Here is a 17,449-nt window from a genome sequence, read left to right on the forward strand (position 1 = left end):
TGGGACCCCACTCTTTAAACACTCCTCTGAAACCGCCCCCCACCCCACTCATGCATCTGATGAAGCAGGTCTTTGCCCACGAAAGCTTATGCTCCAAAATATATGTTAGTCTATAAGGTGCCACAAGACTTGTTGTTGTTCTTGAAGCTACAGACTAACACGGCTACCTCTCTGATACAGATTCATTTCCGTGATTGAAGACAACAGAACAGAAGTCTGGCCAGCAACTTGCAAGAGGTCGATATACACTGCCCTGCCAATATCACTTGGCCCCTCTAAATCAGAGCTGTCTTTTAGGGTTCAAAGGACAGTTCACTTTCCATGTTCATTCAATCCTTAGCTGTTCTGCCACTGAAGGTAATAATTAGCACTACTTATTATGGTGGTATCTGGAGATGCTTACTAGAAACATCTGAGAGGAGCAACTCATTTCGCATAGTCTACTGATTAATGGGTGTATAAATAACCTTTTCAGGATTGCAGCTGTACAGTAAATTCTCAAAAGAATAGCTGCCCAGGCTCCCATTTTAGAGCTGCATATTGCGCTTATGATATGCATGCCCACATTTTTGTGTCCTAAAATAAAATGCTTGTGCAAAGTGCCACACAGCACCGGGTAGCTAAAGAAGAATGGCAGTGTATTTGCACTTGCAACTCAACTATGGATGTAAAATTCACAGACAAATCTTTCTGGCACAAATAGTGCCCTTGAAAGGGAAACCACTAATATATCTGTGTCCTGCTACATGTTCTATCCCTAATAGCAATAAAAAAGAATCTGAAGTGAAATAAATTTTCATTACCTAGATATCCCATTTTAAAGAAAATGACTGGACTTAATTACTGCTGTTGTGGTATTCTGAGAGCAGTTTCCCCCAAAAGGCAAGTTTTCTTTAACCCTTCAATTAATTTAAAAAACTAGAAGAAGCCAAAAAACTGGCAGGGTCATAACTAAAGCTTGTGTTGGTTCCTTTCACTGGACTCAGCACAACAATATGATTGGGGAAATACCTATTTTGTCCACTGCTTACTGGAAAGGAATATGATAAGGACACAACATGACATACAAGGCAGAATTTGGCATATATTGCATGACTATTAGCATTTTGATTCTGTGGACATCTTGTTTCCTCCTTGAGATTAATGGTCATTGACATCTGGTAACCTCCTATGTGGCAAGGCAGAGAAATATATTAAATATAATACTTGGAAGCTTTATGGTGCTTTAAATCTTCAAAGCACTTTACAAACTCGCTAATTAAATCTATCAAATCAAAAGTAAACTTACTGAATTTCTAATAGCCTAATACAAGCTCGTCCCACTGCCTTGTGGGTTATCCTGGGAAGGAGCAAGGCTAGGGGAGTAAACCCTGACAGAAAATCTGGAGGGGAGTCCTAAGGCGGTTCTGTGCCAACTTCTGGCATTGACCCGGCAGCTCCTGCACCTGAGCTGGTACCAGACGTAGAGGTTATCCTCTCCTTTGGACTATATCAGTAAAGCCGAGAGGGGGACACTGGTGTCTGGGCAGCCCAGGGTCCCAAAAAAAAAAAAAATTGCCCAGGCTTGCTCCTGGAGAGGTACTCCAGCGTCGCTTAACAGTGTTGAACCAACACAGGAGGTAACAGACACCGATTACAAGCTCTTGCTCAATTGGCGTAGGGAACGAGAGCCAGGGGTTGCCTTTGACAGTGGGAGAGATCATCGCTCCTCACTGGACAGTCACCGCCCACCTCAAGCTGGGCAGCCCTCAGCCAGTAGGCTACTGTCCCATCACAGTTCACCTGCCTTACTGGGTGCATGAGGCTTAAGGTTCCCAAACCTGACAAGTGACTGAAATTCAAGCACCAGGCAAACCAATAAGAAAATGAACAAGGAAAGGAAACCATCAAAGTTTTAAGCTTCCTTGCTGGAACGCGCAGACCATGCTGACCAGTTTGACTGAAGATCTTCAGGACATCAGCAACACTCGAAAGACCACTGTCATCAATGAGAAACTGAAGAGGCTCCAAGTTGACATTGCTGCTCTGCAAGAGACGTGACTTGGAGATTCGGGATCTCTAAAGGAAAAGGACTACACCTTTTTCTGGCAGGGTAAAGCCCAAGAAGAGCCCAGGGAGCATGGTGTTGGCTTTGCCATCAGAAACACCCTTCTACAAATGGTGGAATTAGTCATGGGCAGATCAGAAAGACTCCTTCAGGTCATACCTCAAACTTGCGCTGGTCCTGTCCACCTGATCAGCGCTTACACTCCAACCCTGTACGCCACACCAGAAGTAAAAGACAAGTTCTATGACATGCTTAGTGCTGCCATAGCGCAAATACCTGCTCACGAACAACTGTACATTTTGGGTGACTTCAATGCAAGAGTTGGAGCCGATCGTGACTCATGGCCTTCCTGCTTAGGCCACTTCAGTGTGGGAAAAATGAATGAAAACAGACAGCGTCTTCTTGAACTTTGCACGTACCACAATCTGTGCATCACAAACACATTTTTCCAAACCAAGCCACAGCACAGAGTGTCATGGAGACACCCACGCTCGAAACACTGGCATCAACTAGACGTGGTCATCACTAGATGTGATAACCTCAAAAACGTCTTTCTGACACGCAGTTATCATAGTGCCGACTGCGATACAGATCACTTGCTAGTTTGCTGCAAACTCAAGGTGAGACCCAAGAAGCTGTACCACTCTAAACCAACTGGAAGGCCCCGCACTGATGCCAGAAAGTCAGCAAACTCAGAGAGAGCTGAAAAGTTCAGAGAGACCCTCGAGGAGAATCTGCGCAGCAGCCCTGGGGATGTCGATGTGACATCCACATGGCAGCATCTGAGGGATACAATTTACAACACGGCCTTGTCGGTGTCTGGAAGAAGAGCTAGAAACCCAAATGACTGGTTCGAAGCTAACTCCGATGAGATGATTCCAGCCATCGAAAAGAAGCTCGCTGCACTCCTGGAGTACAAACGCTCACCAAGCCAGAATACCCTGCAAGCACTCAGAGCAGCCAGAAAAACAGTACAGCAGACAGCCAGATGCTTTGCCAACAACTACTGGTTCGAGCTATGCAGCAGCGTCCAGACCAGTGCTGGCCCTGGTAATCTCAGGGGAATGTACAAGGGCATCAAGAAGGCATTAGGACCCACCCAGAACAAGATGGCACCTCTGAAATCCAAATCTGATGAAGTCATCGCTGACAAAGCCAAACAGATGGAGCGCTGGGTCGAGCACTACTCCGAGCTGTACTCACGCGAGAACATTGTGGTTGATACAGCCCTCAATGCCGTCGAGCTCCTACTAGTAATGGACGAACCGGATCAGGAACCAACTGCGGACGAACTGAAAAAAGTCATCAACAGCATTGCAGGAGGAAAGGCCCCAGGCCAGGATGGTATACCACCAGAGGTAATCAAGTGTGCCACGGACACCCTCCTGGAACCCCTACATGAGCTACTGTGCCTGTGCTGGACAGAGGGAGAGGTTCTACAGCATATGCACGACGCTAACATCATAACCTTGTATAAGAACAAAGGAGACAGAAGAGACTGCAACAATTACCATGGAATCTCCCTCCTAAGCATCACTGGTAAACTGTTCACTCGTGTCATCCTCGGCAGACTCCAGAAGATTGCTGAGAGGGTGTATCCCGAATCATAGTGCGGATTCCGTGCAGAGAGATGTACCATTGACGTGGTCTTCTCTCTGAGGCAGCTGCAGGAGAAATGCAGGGAGCAGAGGAAGCCACTCTATACTGACTTCATTGACCTGACCAAGGCCTTCGATTTGGACAGCAGGGATGGACGGTTCAAACTGCTCCACAAGACAGGCTGTCCACCACAATTACTCAAGATGATCCAGTCTTTCCACAAAGACATGAGAGGAACCATCCAAAATGACAGCATGTTATCGGATGTTTTCAGCACCAGCAGCGGCGTCAAACAAGGATGCATCCTTGCCCCGACATTGTTCGGGATCTTTTTCGCACTCCTCCTGAAGCACGCCTTTGGATCTTCAACAGAGGGCATCTTTTTGCACACAAGATCTGCTGGGAAACTGTTTAATCTTGCAAGGCTGAAAGCTAAGTCTAAGGTGCGGGAAGTCTTCATCAGAGACATGCTGTTCGCAGATGACGCTGCTGTCGTGTCACACACAGAAGACCAGCTTCAGAAACTGCTGGATCAGTTCTCCAAAGCATGCAAGGACTTCAGGCTTTCCATCAGCCTAAAGAAGACAAACGTACTTGGTCAGGACATTGCTGAACCTTCATCAATCAGCACTGACAACTATACATTAGAGGTCGTCCAAGAGTTTGTTTACCTCGGGTCCACCATCACTGACACCCTGTCATTGGAAATTGAGCTAAATAGGAGGATCGGAAAAGCAGCCACAACTCTGTCCAGACTCAGTGAGAGAGTGTGGAATAACACCAAGTTGTACACCCACACCAAAATGCAAGTCTACAGAGCCTGCATCCTCAGCACCCTCCTTTACGGCAGCGAGTCTTGGACCCTGTACACCTGCGAGGAAAAGAGGCTGAACGTCTTCCACTTGCACTGCCTCAGGCACATCCTTGGAATATGATGGAAGGACAGAGTGTCCAACACTGCCATCCTTGAGCAAGCTGGAATCCCAACCATGCACACCCTCCTCAGGCAGCAGCGGCTCCACTGGCTTGGCCACATCCACAGGATGAATGATGGAAGGATCCCAAAAGACATCCTGTATGGCGAGCTAGCCTCTGGCAAAAGACCTCCCGGACGCCCCCAGCTGCGCTACAAAGATGTTTGCAAAAGGGACCTCAGGGAGGTAGACATCGAGCCGGACAGCTGGGAGGAGCTGGCAGACGATCGCAGCAGATGGAGACAGGAACGACACAAGGGCCTTCAGAAGGGTGAGATGAGGATCAGGCAGCTAGCAAAGGAGAAGCGAGCCCACAGAAAGTACACTAAGGACCTGCCAGACACCCATTACACATGCAACAGATGCAGCAAGGACTGTCAGTCTCGTGTGGCCCTTCACAATCACAGTCGATGCTGCAAATGATGATCCCAAATGGAACTACGAAGGGCGCGATCCATAGTCTACGTAGACTGAAGGATGCCTGCACAATACAAGCTCATTTGGAATGGAAGAATTACAGGTTTGTTTTTAACCAAAGAACATAGAATGATTAGGGTATTTATTAGAGAAGTGTCTGTCACCACTACTGGGGCAGTCTGTGACATTGATATTTCCACACTGCTTACCTAAAGATAACACTCTCTAGGATAGTAACAGAGAGGTAGCCATGTTAGTCTCCACTCCAACAAAACACAGCAGCAGACATGTAGCACTTTAAAGACTAACCAAATGATTTATTCAGTGATGAGCTTTCATGGGGCAGACCCAGTACATCAGCCATTAGTGTCTAAGTTTGTTTCAGGTGCTGAACTTTCATATTTTCTACTCCGTTCTGTGCTCGGAATGCTTGGTGAGAACACTAATTTTTCTTATTCCTTACATACATTTTCTATTTTTATGGTTTGCAGAGTAAAGAATTCTGCATTCTAACATACAGGTGTTTAGACTTATTGATTAAACAGAGTATAGTCACATACAAATTAACTTTGCTTACTGAATGAATTTCCCAAGCATCCCAATCACTGTTGGGTTTACTTTACACTAGGCAATGTACAAATACATGTGAAGTTATAGACCCTGTTCTGCAGTGTTTAAGTCTTCTTTTCTTTTCTCCAAGTACTACAGGTTGAACCTCTCTAATCCAGAACTCTTTCATCTGGCAACATCCATGATCCAGCATGATTTCAGTTAGCTGCCAAGAGTTTATCATGGGTTTGGCCAAGTTTCCTTTGGCTCCATAAAGTTTGTTTACAGCCACTAGCCCTGGCTGTCAGCATCCTGTGCTGTTAGTTAGCTGTAATTTACCTCTAATGTGTTCTAAGAGCCCAGTAAGCAGTGTAAGTGTTGGTAATGTGCTCGATTATATTGACCTCCCATGGTACAGCAAAGTCTCTCGTTTGACACCGATCAGGTCCTGAAGGTTCCAGATGAGAGAGGTTCACCTGTAAATCAGGTCTGCAACTCTGGAGGGAGAAAGAGGACAGCTGCCCCAGAACCTGGCTATTCAAAAGATCCCAGGGCTCTGGGACACCACTATTGTAGTAGTAATGGCCAGAGCACGAGACCCTCTAAATCACTGCCAGAGCCTCATGCAGCATAATCCAGGCTGCATTGTCTGTGGAAGTCTGATGCCAGCCCTGAGGTAAATACATCCTAGATAGAGGTTGAATATCTGTGATTAATGGTGTAACTAGGATGCATAATTGTACAGATCAACATATGAAATACTGCACTGGAATTAAAGCATATTAAAATATTAATAATTAAGAATGGATAATCTCTAATACACTATGATTTATTTGCATTTAGATTAGAGGCTGAAGCTCCAAAAATAACAGTATTTTATATAGAATACATAATCAATGTAATCAATCATAATCAACATAATCAATGATGATTTGATAATTGGGTTGAGGCAATTATCACTTACATGACTGTAATAAGTCTGGGAATGCATACTTTTGCTTGAGAGGGAATTAGAAATGAGCCCAAACTGTTAATAGTAAATCAAAACCCTTCGCAGCACTCACCTCATCCCTAAACTTTGGAAGAATTCAGACATAAGCTGAACTGCATAATTCAGGCCTACCTCTGTAAAAGACTGTACTAAAACAGCAAAAGCAAAACCTCCTCAACTTCAGGGAAGTACCCAACCAGATACATGGCCTGACCCATTAAATTAACAGTGTTTTTCTCTCAGTACATGGTATTTGTGCACAGTATCCATAATCTTCGAGTTTGGAATTTTCTGCAGAATTCTGCTTATTCAAGAATCAGTAATGCATTTTGGTTGATTAACTTTTTGAAGACAAAACTGAGAGAAGCCAATTCTAAGTGTGACTTTACTTCAAATCCTCCTTGAGCCATGCCTTGTAAAAAAAAACAGACTAGCTGCTAGTCTATTCTGTTTGTTGATATCAAGTTAATCAGAAATTGTTATGCAGTGATCAGATTTTACAGTAGAAAGTACTACACTAATGAAAGAAGGGAAGACAACCATATCATAGAAGGATGGTTTTAATGTCTACAACAAAGCCAACAGCAGACCTCCCCCCGTTTCAAACTGCAGCATATTTTTAGCATTTCTAACAATGTTATGCTTTCTCCTAAATCAGTTTCATTATAAATTGTCGTTTAATTACTTCTTTTAGTTGCTGGCTCAGGGCCTTTAAAGACACTATGCTAGTTACCAAAAATATTCAGGACTACTTTCACTCCCTTAATCAGGGCCACTTTGCAATGCCTTAGGGCAGGGGTGAGTAAATTTTACATCAGGACCCATGTTTTGTCCCTGTAATTAGCAGGGTTCCCCCAATATGTCTAGTGAAATCCAAAAGGACAGAAGTTTCAGTTGTATTCATATGAAAAAAAAAAACTTTCAGCATGTGTAAGAAAATATGTAGAATGTAAAAACTTTATTAATTGGCACGTAAATGTGAATACACATATATAAAAAGAGTAACATAATCATTTTAATGAGATGGATAAGGCTAAGACCCAGCAGTCAATTGGACCCTTATGAAATTTCATGTCCCCACCAAGGGGGCCCACCCCTCAACCTAGAATCACATTAGGACCCTAAAAACATCAGAGCTTGTCACAGGAAGATCATCCAGCATAAAAAAATTGTCAGATGTCACAAGACCAGGATAGGTACTTTTAAACCACACAGCACATGGGATGTACAAAAGGTGTGAGCCAAATGCTTCTGAACCCCATCCATACCTGACTACTGTTACTCCCCACCTCGCTACTAACTTCCAGCATTATTTAAAGCAGCTTCTAACTTGTAAGAAAAGCATAAAGGGAACTTAAATGCAATGTCAGACACACTCCTGCTGAGTGGGAGTGTGTGTTACTGGGGATGGATCCTTAGTTCTCTCTTTGTGAAGCTACTGGAATAGTCTGTCAAGAGTCCCAGGAGTTATTTTCCATCAATTACAGTATTGACCATGGGGTGAAAAAAAACCAAACCACTTAAATTCTGTTCTGAAAAGGAATGTGAGGCTTCAAGTAAGAACCGATGCCCATAGGCCCATAGACTCAGTTCTGGAGGTGTACCTGCATTGAAATTTCTGGTTCTCAGAAAGCACCTTTGTTACCTCCCTGTTGATCAAAAGTTAGTTCTGTAGTTTGAAATAACTAAAAAGCACATAAGACCTTTCCATTCATCACACACTGTGGGTCATGGCTATCTGTGTCCCAAGGTCCCTTTGTTACAGAGAGCTCCGTTACTCATGTTGTTCTTTTTTCTCTTTAGATTAATGCAGGATATTTCACTCTGACGTGCAATTCACCTCTGAAAAGAAACTCAAGAAAAGGTAGCCTGATACTCTAGATTTCCTATATTTACAAATAAAAATGTTTTACTTGTTAAAAGTGCCATAAACACCCTTCAAACACCAACAGTCAAGTTAGGTTAATTCTTTCCTTCTTGCCTACATTCCCAGGAATAAGGATTCTACTGGCCTAATTATGCTCTCAGTTCACCTGTGCAAGCCTGATTCCCATCTACTAGGGTTATGCAGGTATATATGTGGGCATAATTTGGCCTGGGCAGTCTTTATTATGGGTGATTACATGTGAAAAGAGAAAAACCTGTACAACTGTGGAGGGCTGATTGAGTCTGCAGGAATCACAGTCAAGAAAACTTTCTCCTCGTTGCTTACTTTCACGCACTCAGACTACCTCTTCCTGTTTTTCTAAGCAGTTTGCGAGTTATTTTCCCAAAGCTATAGAAATGTAGCCTACTCACATCAAACAACTAATAGCATAAACCTGAATTCAGCTCTTACAAAAGGAGTTACAAATCCACTGAGGTCATTTGTAACTGTGCTTGCTCACATTGAAGCCAATCAGCCACTCAGCCTGAGGTGTTAACACCACTGGAAAAAATGGCTGGTTATTTTAGGGACTGAGCAATTCCTCCTGACTTTGTTGAGCTATTTTTGCAGCTTTTATGGTACTGTGCTTACATTACACCCAGTTTACAAAGCTTGGACTCAATCCAGTACAAAACACATGTAAGTTCTAGTCATCATTGGTATTAAGTGCTGTAACTTTCTGTAAGCTTTGTTTTGTAGCAGCTCTTAGGTCTATATTAAGTATTATACGTTAGTAAGAAATTGTTTATAGATACCACAAGTCTGTAAAAAATCCTGGCTGGTTCCTTTGTAGAAGAAATTGCCTTTTCTGTTGCGAGTCTGCCTTTGTGTGAGTGAGGAAAGTGTGTGTGTGTGCCCATGCAATGGAATCATTTCCCAAAGCCAGCCTGTCTGCACAACCAGGTGCCTGTAACACCTTGATGGGCAGAGAATAATAAGAGCTGAGCCATGCGAAAGAACTCATCTGAGAAACAGGCCCCATCTAGAGAAGATCAAAGTCCCATCTGCAGTTAGCTGATCACTTGTAGTCATACAGAGCCCTGGAACAATGGTGATGGCTCATGGTCACACTAGCATCCCAGGGCAGTGGGACAGGACGTGAGCTGTGGACTGAAACATAAAAAAAAAGTTGGGTGCAAAGCTATAAGGGAGCTCTTCATCACCACGTGTCAGGAGTTGTTCTTGGCTGGCTGAGGAGGTAGGATAACCCTCTCCCCAGGATGGATGGTATAGGTTTGTCAGTGTAGTACTCAGGAACAGAGAGCAAGCTGACAAGGGGATCATGCAATGAGCTCACCGCTCTGTATTCATGACTTCAGACAGATACACTGGCCCCATTATGCCTTGGCTACTTCCACTGTCTCTGGGCAAGTCTTCCACTGCATGAGTTCACCTGTGTACGTCTATGAGTGCATGCTAGTTCCCCTTTTTCATTTAATCCATCAGTGTCATTTAATAAAATACATATCAGTGTAACCCTAGGGTGGTTTCTAGTGGAAATAAGGTAACAACACCAATGTCCATGTCCCAGTTTTGCCCTGTACAGATCATTAGTTTGCTTTTTTACCTTGCATGGGCTTGCATTTTTCCAATTTTGCTCATAGCAGACAAAACAAAAGGGAGTTTTTTTGGGCTACGTTGTCTGCATGAGTATAGTGTTAACTACATAGCTCAGGCAAAGAAATGACACAATAGGGGATAACATTAATTACGGAGGCAAGGACAGTTATAATTTTGGGCACAGCCCATCTCCAGTGGTGAGCTCTGTATGTTGATATTTGGTTGTCCCAGGAGACTAATGGTTCTATTTTGTTTGTCCAGCTGTGAAAGCTGGGATAGATGAAGAAACTCTTAATTACTGTCAAGTTGTTAAATGGAGGATTAAGAGCAGATGTGGCTCATGCTCAGTGAACAAAAAATTTCAGCCTTCATTTCCTACTGTGAGCTGTGGCTCAACTACATTTCATGAATTAAAATCTTTTGGCTGTTTCACCAACACAAAAAGGTCAAAGACTGAATGTGTAATATAGAAGGAAGGAAAACTAATGTAACACAATACAAAACGAGAGTCTTAAGACTGGCCTATTTCTGCAATGCTTAAAAACAGTCAGACTTGCTTCAGGCCTCATCAAAGCCAGAAACATGAGCATTATTCCTTCACTTTTGCTTCTGAAACACCTTTAAATTCAAGGTACAGCTCCCCATAATATATCGAAATTCATTTTCACTGGCCTATTGACTTAATATTATTCAACCCTTATCCGTGGAACAAAGGATTAGTAGAAAGTACTGTGAACAGGAAAGCAATAGCCTTGTTTGTCAAACCCAAGAAGCGACTGCCATTTATTTAACATCTCATCTTCCAGAGAACATTTTACAGCATTCAGAAAATTATCTCATAGTATTTTTTATCCCATTCAGTATATCATGCACTACTGTATCACCTTTGCAAAACTTTCACCCTCACTTCCACCCACTGCTCTAGAATAGAATCTAAAAGAACGAATACCAGAGTTATGGACTCACTGGTCAACTGGACACCACGTGAAACTGGAAGGAGCCAATGAGGTGTGAATGGAGATGAAAAAATTAAAAAGCAAATTCCATATTGTTTGTACTACACCTTAAAAGTAGGCACAGCTGGGCTTCCTTGTTTCCACCCTTATCCCTATCCCCATGTGCAGCGCACCCCCTTACTGATGGGAGCTGAAGATGGTGAGATTCATAGGCGAAACCGTCAGCCCGATAGCTGGAGCAGGAACAGCATTGGGGTTTGCATTGCTTTTCTGTAAGTTGTGGTGCTGTTGTTTTTACCTCCATCCCACCCACCCCTACTAGAAGAACAATCTCCCCTAGCTCAGGAACGATGCTGCCTGCTAAGAAATGAGCTTGCTCCCTCTGGAACCTTGCCCCTAATGTAACTGCTGGAGCTGGAGCTGCATTTTGTTCAGTCACACACATTTCAGAGTTAGGGACAACTTCCACTCCTGGGGTGTCTGTAACTCTGAGATGTTACTGTAATTTCTTAGCCTTTGATCAGTTGGAAAGAAAAAAAAAAATCAACTAAAAATGCTGGAAAAAATGTGTACAGGAATAAAAAAAGTTACATGGGAGTCTCAACATGCCTAATGGCAAGGAAAAAAAAGTCCAAAGATGAAAGTAAAAAGGGGCAGTACAGTGAACTTAACTGACTTTTGACTTCAGAGGGATTTGCTGTACAGTTCTTTTGTTCCAATTACCAGAATATTAAAGTACAACTAGGAGTCAAAACATTGACGCTGGCACAGATGCGCCTAGATTTTTACAAAACTACTTGTTGGACCATCTAGAGAACGATGACAAACGAGGAACTTAATCGTCTTTTGACGCTTTAAAAAAAACAGTTCTAAGAAAGCATTAGCATTTTGAAACAATGTTTTGCTGCAGTCAGTACTAAGTACAAGTTGTACGTCCCTCACTGAGCACCTGAGTTCCTAAGTGATCCCAAACAAAGGGATTTGCTGGATGAGTGGAAGTCAGGCCTGCAGGCTGCCTGGACAAGGGACCCCACTCCTGCAGGGCTCTTGGGCTCCCCTGGCCTTGGCCAAGACCCCCACAACTATGGGGCTGCCAGCAGGGATCCACGCTGTCAGCTTATAGGGAATGCAGGCCTTTATCACTATCTGGTGTGGCAGGCATGGTTGGGGACAGGCTAAACCACTTGACTCGAGCTGGAACCGAAATCCCTAATGAAGTTGAGCAGCCAGCAGGGGTCTTTGCTCTCCTCTGATCCTCTCCCTTCCCTTACAGAAGTGGGAGAACTTTCGCTGACAGCACTCAGACTTCTTGGAAGGAGCTGGGACTGGAGCAGACCCCACTCACAGCAGAGAGGAGGTTGCTCAAAGCCTGCAGAGCTGGGGAAACCAGCCTAGACTGGAGCAGCTTCCCCCACCATGCCCTGCCCCCACTTAATTGATCAACTTGTTAAACATACCGTTTAACCAGTTATGACATTTTTGTATCCCCAGCTCAAGCTCAACCCCTACCCCTCCCATCCACACAATTGTCTCTGCACCCCTGTAGAGCTTGGAACTAGGGTTGGAGCCTTACTGATTTCCTGTATGCACAGTCCTGGCTTGTCTCAACACCCAGAAATCCTTTGGATGTATCAGATTTCCTGAGAGCGGAGGAATAACGTAGCAGGCAGGCAGCAGAGCAGCTAGAAGCACCCTTCGTCTGGGCAAGCCAAATCCTACTCCCCAATGACGGCAGCAGCAGGCCCTGCTCTTCTTCACTGTAGCAGAGCTTTATGAAAACTGGGAGCAATGACAGACAGGAAGTGGCTCCCAGCTGTCACACAGCTGTAAATCAAACCTTCCCTGGATACACTTGGTACATTTGGAGCTCATGTCCAGGCACAGCTTGGCAGCATGTGGGAAACCCCAAAACCTTCCCTGTGAGGAGTTAGAACTGCCACTGCCACCACTCAAAACTACAGGGAGGTTTTGGGGCTCCCCGCTTTGCTGACCAATGCACATTGCCTGGGCACCACCGCACACCTAGCCCCAGGAACAAAGGGTCAGACAGCGGTGAAAGCAAGTGGCTACCTTGCAGGGGAGGAAGAGAAAAAGCAGTTTCCTGTTCAGCATAGCCAGGTGGAGGAATGACTTCTGGTGGTCTGGCTGCTCCTCCTCCCTGCAGGGCAGCAAGCTGGTCTCCACTGCTCTCTTGGAGGCTATGTGCAGGAGGGATGAGGCAAGCAGACATGGTGTGGCCCAGAGCTTCCCTGTAGCACTCCAGATCCACTTTGCCACTGTGTAGCTTGACCAAAACCAAACTGGCAGTTGGAAGGTGGGTCCCTCTCACTGTTGTTCTGGGGCAGTAAGGTCTGTTGTTCACACTCCCTGTGGCTGCTTGGTCCCTCCACCAGGATGCCAGTAGCTCAAGCACAATGCAACCCAAAGCCTAGGGGCACATGAGACAGAAATAGCAAGGCTTGAGTGCGTGTTTCTGGTGAAATTTGTTAGACAAATACTAAACAACCCAACAAAAAGACTTGCACTCTATGTCCCCTTTTAAAAGCCCATAGTAAGGTTTCATTTTAATAGTCTAACAGCCCTGGATGCTGATGTTCTAATTATTCTCAGAACAAAATACTTACCTATGTGACTCAGCCTGGAGATAGAGACCCCAATTCTTAGATCAGACAGCAGTTCAGTATAAAGTATTCACAAACTGCACTCGTTCTACTGAAACAGCCACCTAATCAAGAGCTAATTGTGTAGTTTCTGAGCTCAGCAACTCCTTATGTACATCTGAGTTCCACCAACAGCACAACCAGTTAAAAAAAGAACAAAATAGAGTGGGAACAGTTGTCCCACCACGTAACATTTGTAGGGCTAGAGTATTGATACTGTAAGATGCAGGGTCTGAGCTGCTCTTGGACAGGGTTACTTTGGAGTGTGAACACCAGAGCCCTGGTTTCAAGAACACAGAGAATCCTTAATCTAGACTAAGGAGTATAGACATTCAAGCCCTGGGTTCCAATAAAGGTCAGCTGATTATGTTTTTATTCAGAAATATTGTACATAACAATTTATTTAGAAGAATTAGTAGCATAGGTTAAAAACATTGCCCTAGAAAGGTGAACAGCAAGATTCCTCTCACACAGTTATTACAAGTGGTAGATTCTTTCTCCTTAGTATTAAGAGGGAGCAGAGTTAACTGGGTAATTAGTACAGATTTAGATCATCATTTATTTACTAGGTGCCATAGGTTTAAGTCGAAGATTTCCTAAATATTTAACTCAAGTTGTAGAATAAGTTAGTCACAACAGCACAGAGCTTTGGCGGATAAAACCAGCGTTTTGCTCCCCTTAGGAAAAGTTACCTGTTGTGGAATTTACACAAAATTATTTTCCTCCAAAAAGGCAGAACCAATAAAAAGGTTGGTTTGTTTGTTTTTGGCCCCAAAATAGATAGGAAAATAATTAGGACATCTCATATAAACAATTTTCCTAAATTTAACTTTTACTATGTTTCAATGATGCCGAAATCAAATTGAAAGAGCAACCTGGCTTTTGTTTATGGTGGCATCCAGTACTAGTCCTAGGTACCAAGATGTCAGGAAAGTCTTTTACGTAGGCCATTGTATAGCCTGAGATGTAGGCGTGCACATTGTGTGAGACTGACTCTAAATATGTTTACAAACTTCACAGACCCTTACACCTGCTACAGGACACTGATCCAGCCATATTCATCAGGACCATGGATCTTGTTGGACGAGAGACCCCAGCAGTCAGGAACCAAGCCAGACACACAGTCAGGCCAGGAGCTGCAGGTTCCACTGGCAAGGAGCCCAGCCTGAGCCAGAAGTGGCCATGGCAACTGGGAAGCGGCACTGACTCCCCACACCCCCAGTCTGAGACCAGTCAGGTCCCAAGGGTGTTGGGTCAGGGAGATCTAACCTACACTACTCTGAGCTTTTTTTTTTTTTTTTTTTTTAAAAAAAAAAAAATTTGTTTCTTTATGTAGAAAGAAAAAGCCAAATCTCTTTGAAAGCACTGATTGGCAAAGCAAAGAATACAAGATTATGGGTAAAAGGTAAAATGAACAATATTTTCATGAAAACATATCCATCAGTTTTCAGTTATTTAGGGCTCAAGGATTCATAATAAACTCATCCAGAATTTTAAACATTAAAGAAATGTTGTAAGTTTCTGGGTGGTACATACATAATGTCTGTTCTAGTACAGAAATCCACAATTATTTGAAATGGTTCATTTGATAATAAAAACAGTGTTATACAAAAGATATACTACCTTTAACACTTAAACAGTGAGTAGAAGGTAGAATTAAGAAGAAAGTGCTCAGCAGAAAGATTTCTAGAAAAGTTTGATTTGAAAATTCTCTTTTCCGATATTATGCTTTTGTCAGGAAATATAGTCGATTAAGATGGCTTCTGTTTTCTTTCCCAAGTTAAGTCTCTCCTTTAACTGGTTCTCAGAAGGCTGCTTATTCGGACACGTAGAAATGATACATCACGGCCACAACAATTGCACCTATTGCTGGGATCACCAAACTGCTCCACCAACTAGAAGGAATCAGAACGAGAATTATTTTCATTCAATGTCTACCAGCTGCTAAACTTACAAATTTGATATTTTATTGGTTATGTAAGTTTACTTTGTAATCTCGTCCTTTTCCACTCTTCAAATGAGGATAAGAGAGCCTTTGGGTTGGTCTACAGGTTGAACCTCTCTAGTCCATCACACTCTGGTCTGGCAACGTCCGTGGTCCAGCATGGTTTTAAATTAGCTGGTTGTCCACTTATCCTGGGTGCAGCTAAGTTTCCCGCAGTCTCAGGAAGTTTACGGCCACCAGTTCTGTCTCTCAGCAGTCTTTGCTGTTATTCATCTCTAATTTACCCCTAAATGTCTTCTAAGAGCTCACTCAGAAGTGGAAGTGTTGGGAATGCTGCTAGACAATATTAACCTCACATGGTTCAGCATCAGTCTGGTCCTGGGGGAGCTGAACTAGAGAGATTCAACATGTAATATCAAATAGTAGTGACATGCTATTGCCAGATAGCTTATAAAAGCTTTAATGTCACTGTCATGCTATGTAAAGTCTGAAGTTCGCTGACTGGAGAACAAGATCATTCCAGTGAAACTTTTAAAAGCTGGTGACTTGCATGTTGATTCGTAACAGAGAGAAAGCCGTGCTAGTCTATAGACGAGCACGGCTTTCTCTCTGTTACGAATCAACATGCAAAGCACTACATTTAGCTGTTTGGAATGGTGATCCATCAACTATTTTAAAAGCTATGGCTTGTTACCACAAAACAGTGCCACCCACTGAAAAGCACATACAAGCAAGCATTCCCAGTAAGGCTTTTGGTACTTCAATTGCTCTATTGGATGTGATGTGGAAGGTTTTTAAGAATCACAGGATTCCTCTTTGTAAAAAGGAGTATTAATGCATGAAGTACTTGCTGGATTGTGTTAAAATTCCCAGAACATTTGTGCATGTTTCTAAATTCTTCTGTATGTGCTACTCTGTGTGTAGCTCCACATCCTATTGATCTTAGACACAAAAGTAACAACACTTTTCTGAGCTGATGCTTATTAATAAGGCAGTTACAGAGTTGCCAGTAACAGCAGGAGCACTAGTGTCTCCTGCACTAGTAGCACTTCTGGAAAAGAGACATTGACACCAGCAATTTAGAAGAAGCTAAATTCTTAACTTTATGAAGTGTAGAATTTTCATGGTAAGATGACAACATGCCCTGCAGAATGTTGAGAAGCAAACCTGCTATTTACTCATGATGACAAGAGCCTACATGTCATATTCCTAGGGTCTGATACCACAGGAAGTTTTATCTAGCTTTTCTGTATGGACACACTCAATCTGGAATAAAGAGCATCTATACAGGGAATTAATCAAGTATGTTTATTTGTTTTAAATTCCCTCCTTATTTTACTCCAAGTGTACTATCTAGCATTGATAAGCCCCTAATATCTACTACCTTATTTTCTAAAGTGTCAAGCCCTGTGACCTTTTCCCCGCTAACGTGGCAACATCCCTGATCTGGCATTGTTGGCAACCCAACAGGTGCTCTGGGCTATCACAGTCATGGAGGGAAAACCAGCAGGCTGGGGCAAGCAGCACTGCTAGACTAGGGACGAGTCATGAGATGGCACCCCAGGGGAGCATCGGGCCTGGCACCAACATCCCTTGGCTCAGGACTGGTCAGGTCCCAAGAGTGCCAATTTGCATAGTCTACACTGCTGATTTGAATAGGGCAATCCTGCAGAAGTAACAGCAGAAGCTGCTAGTGTCAGAAAACTCGCCGAGCAGATGCAGTTCTGTCCGTGAAAGCCCCCTTCGTTGGCAGCTCCTTATCCCTGATCTTTTCCAGGGATAATGGCTGCCGATAAAGGGGGTTTTATCGACAGAACTACGTCT

The 17,449-nt window shown here is 43.5% G+C and overlaps 1 protein-coding gene across 2 annotated transcripts in view; it reads right to left on the bottom strand.

Annotated features, from left to right (window-relative positions):
- Window positions 1–6,436: 6,436 nt before the first annotated feature.
- The window catches only part of CYB5A (cytochrome b5 type A), a 36,060-nt gene continuing 25,047 nt past the window's right edge, over window positions 6,437–17,449 (bottom strand). The window contains exons 5-6 of one of the 2 annotated variants that reach the window (XR_012644472.1): window positions 15,304–15,575; window positions 6,437–13,448 (exon numbers count right to left, since the gene is read on the bottom strand). Coding sequence is in view for 1 of the 2 variants with exons in the window: in XM_074987525.1 (XP_074843626.1) it covers window positions 15,497–15,575 (79 nt within the window). In the remaining variant the exon portion in view is untranslated. Of the gene's footprint in view, window positions 13,449–14,035; window positions 15,576–17,449 lie in introns of those variants that run through there. The other variant, XM_074987525.1, reaches the window with a different exon arrangement.

This window comes from Carettochelys insculpta, chromosome 2 (assembly GCF_033958435.1).
Source record: "Carettochelys insculpta isolate YL-2023 chromosome 2, ASM3395843v1, whole genome shotgun sequence".
Taxonomy (NCBI): domain Eukaryota; kingdom Metazoa; phylum Chordata; order Testudines; family Carettochelyidae; genus Carettochelys; species Carettochelys insculpta.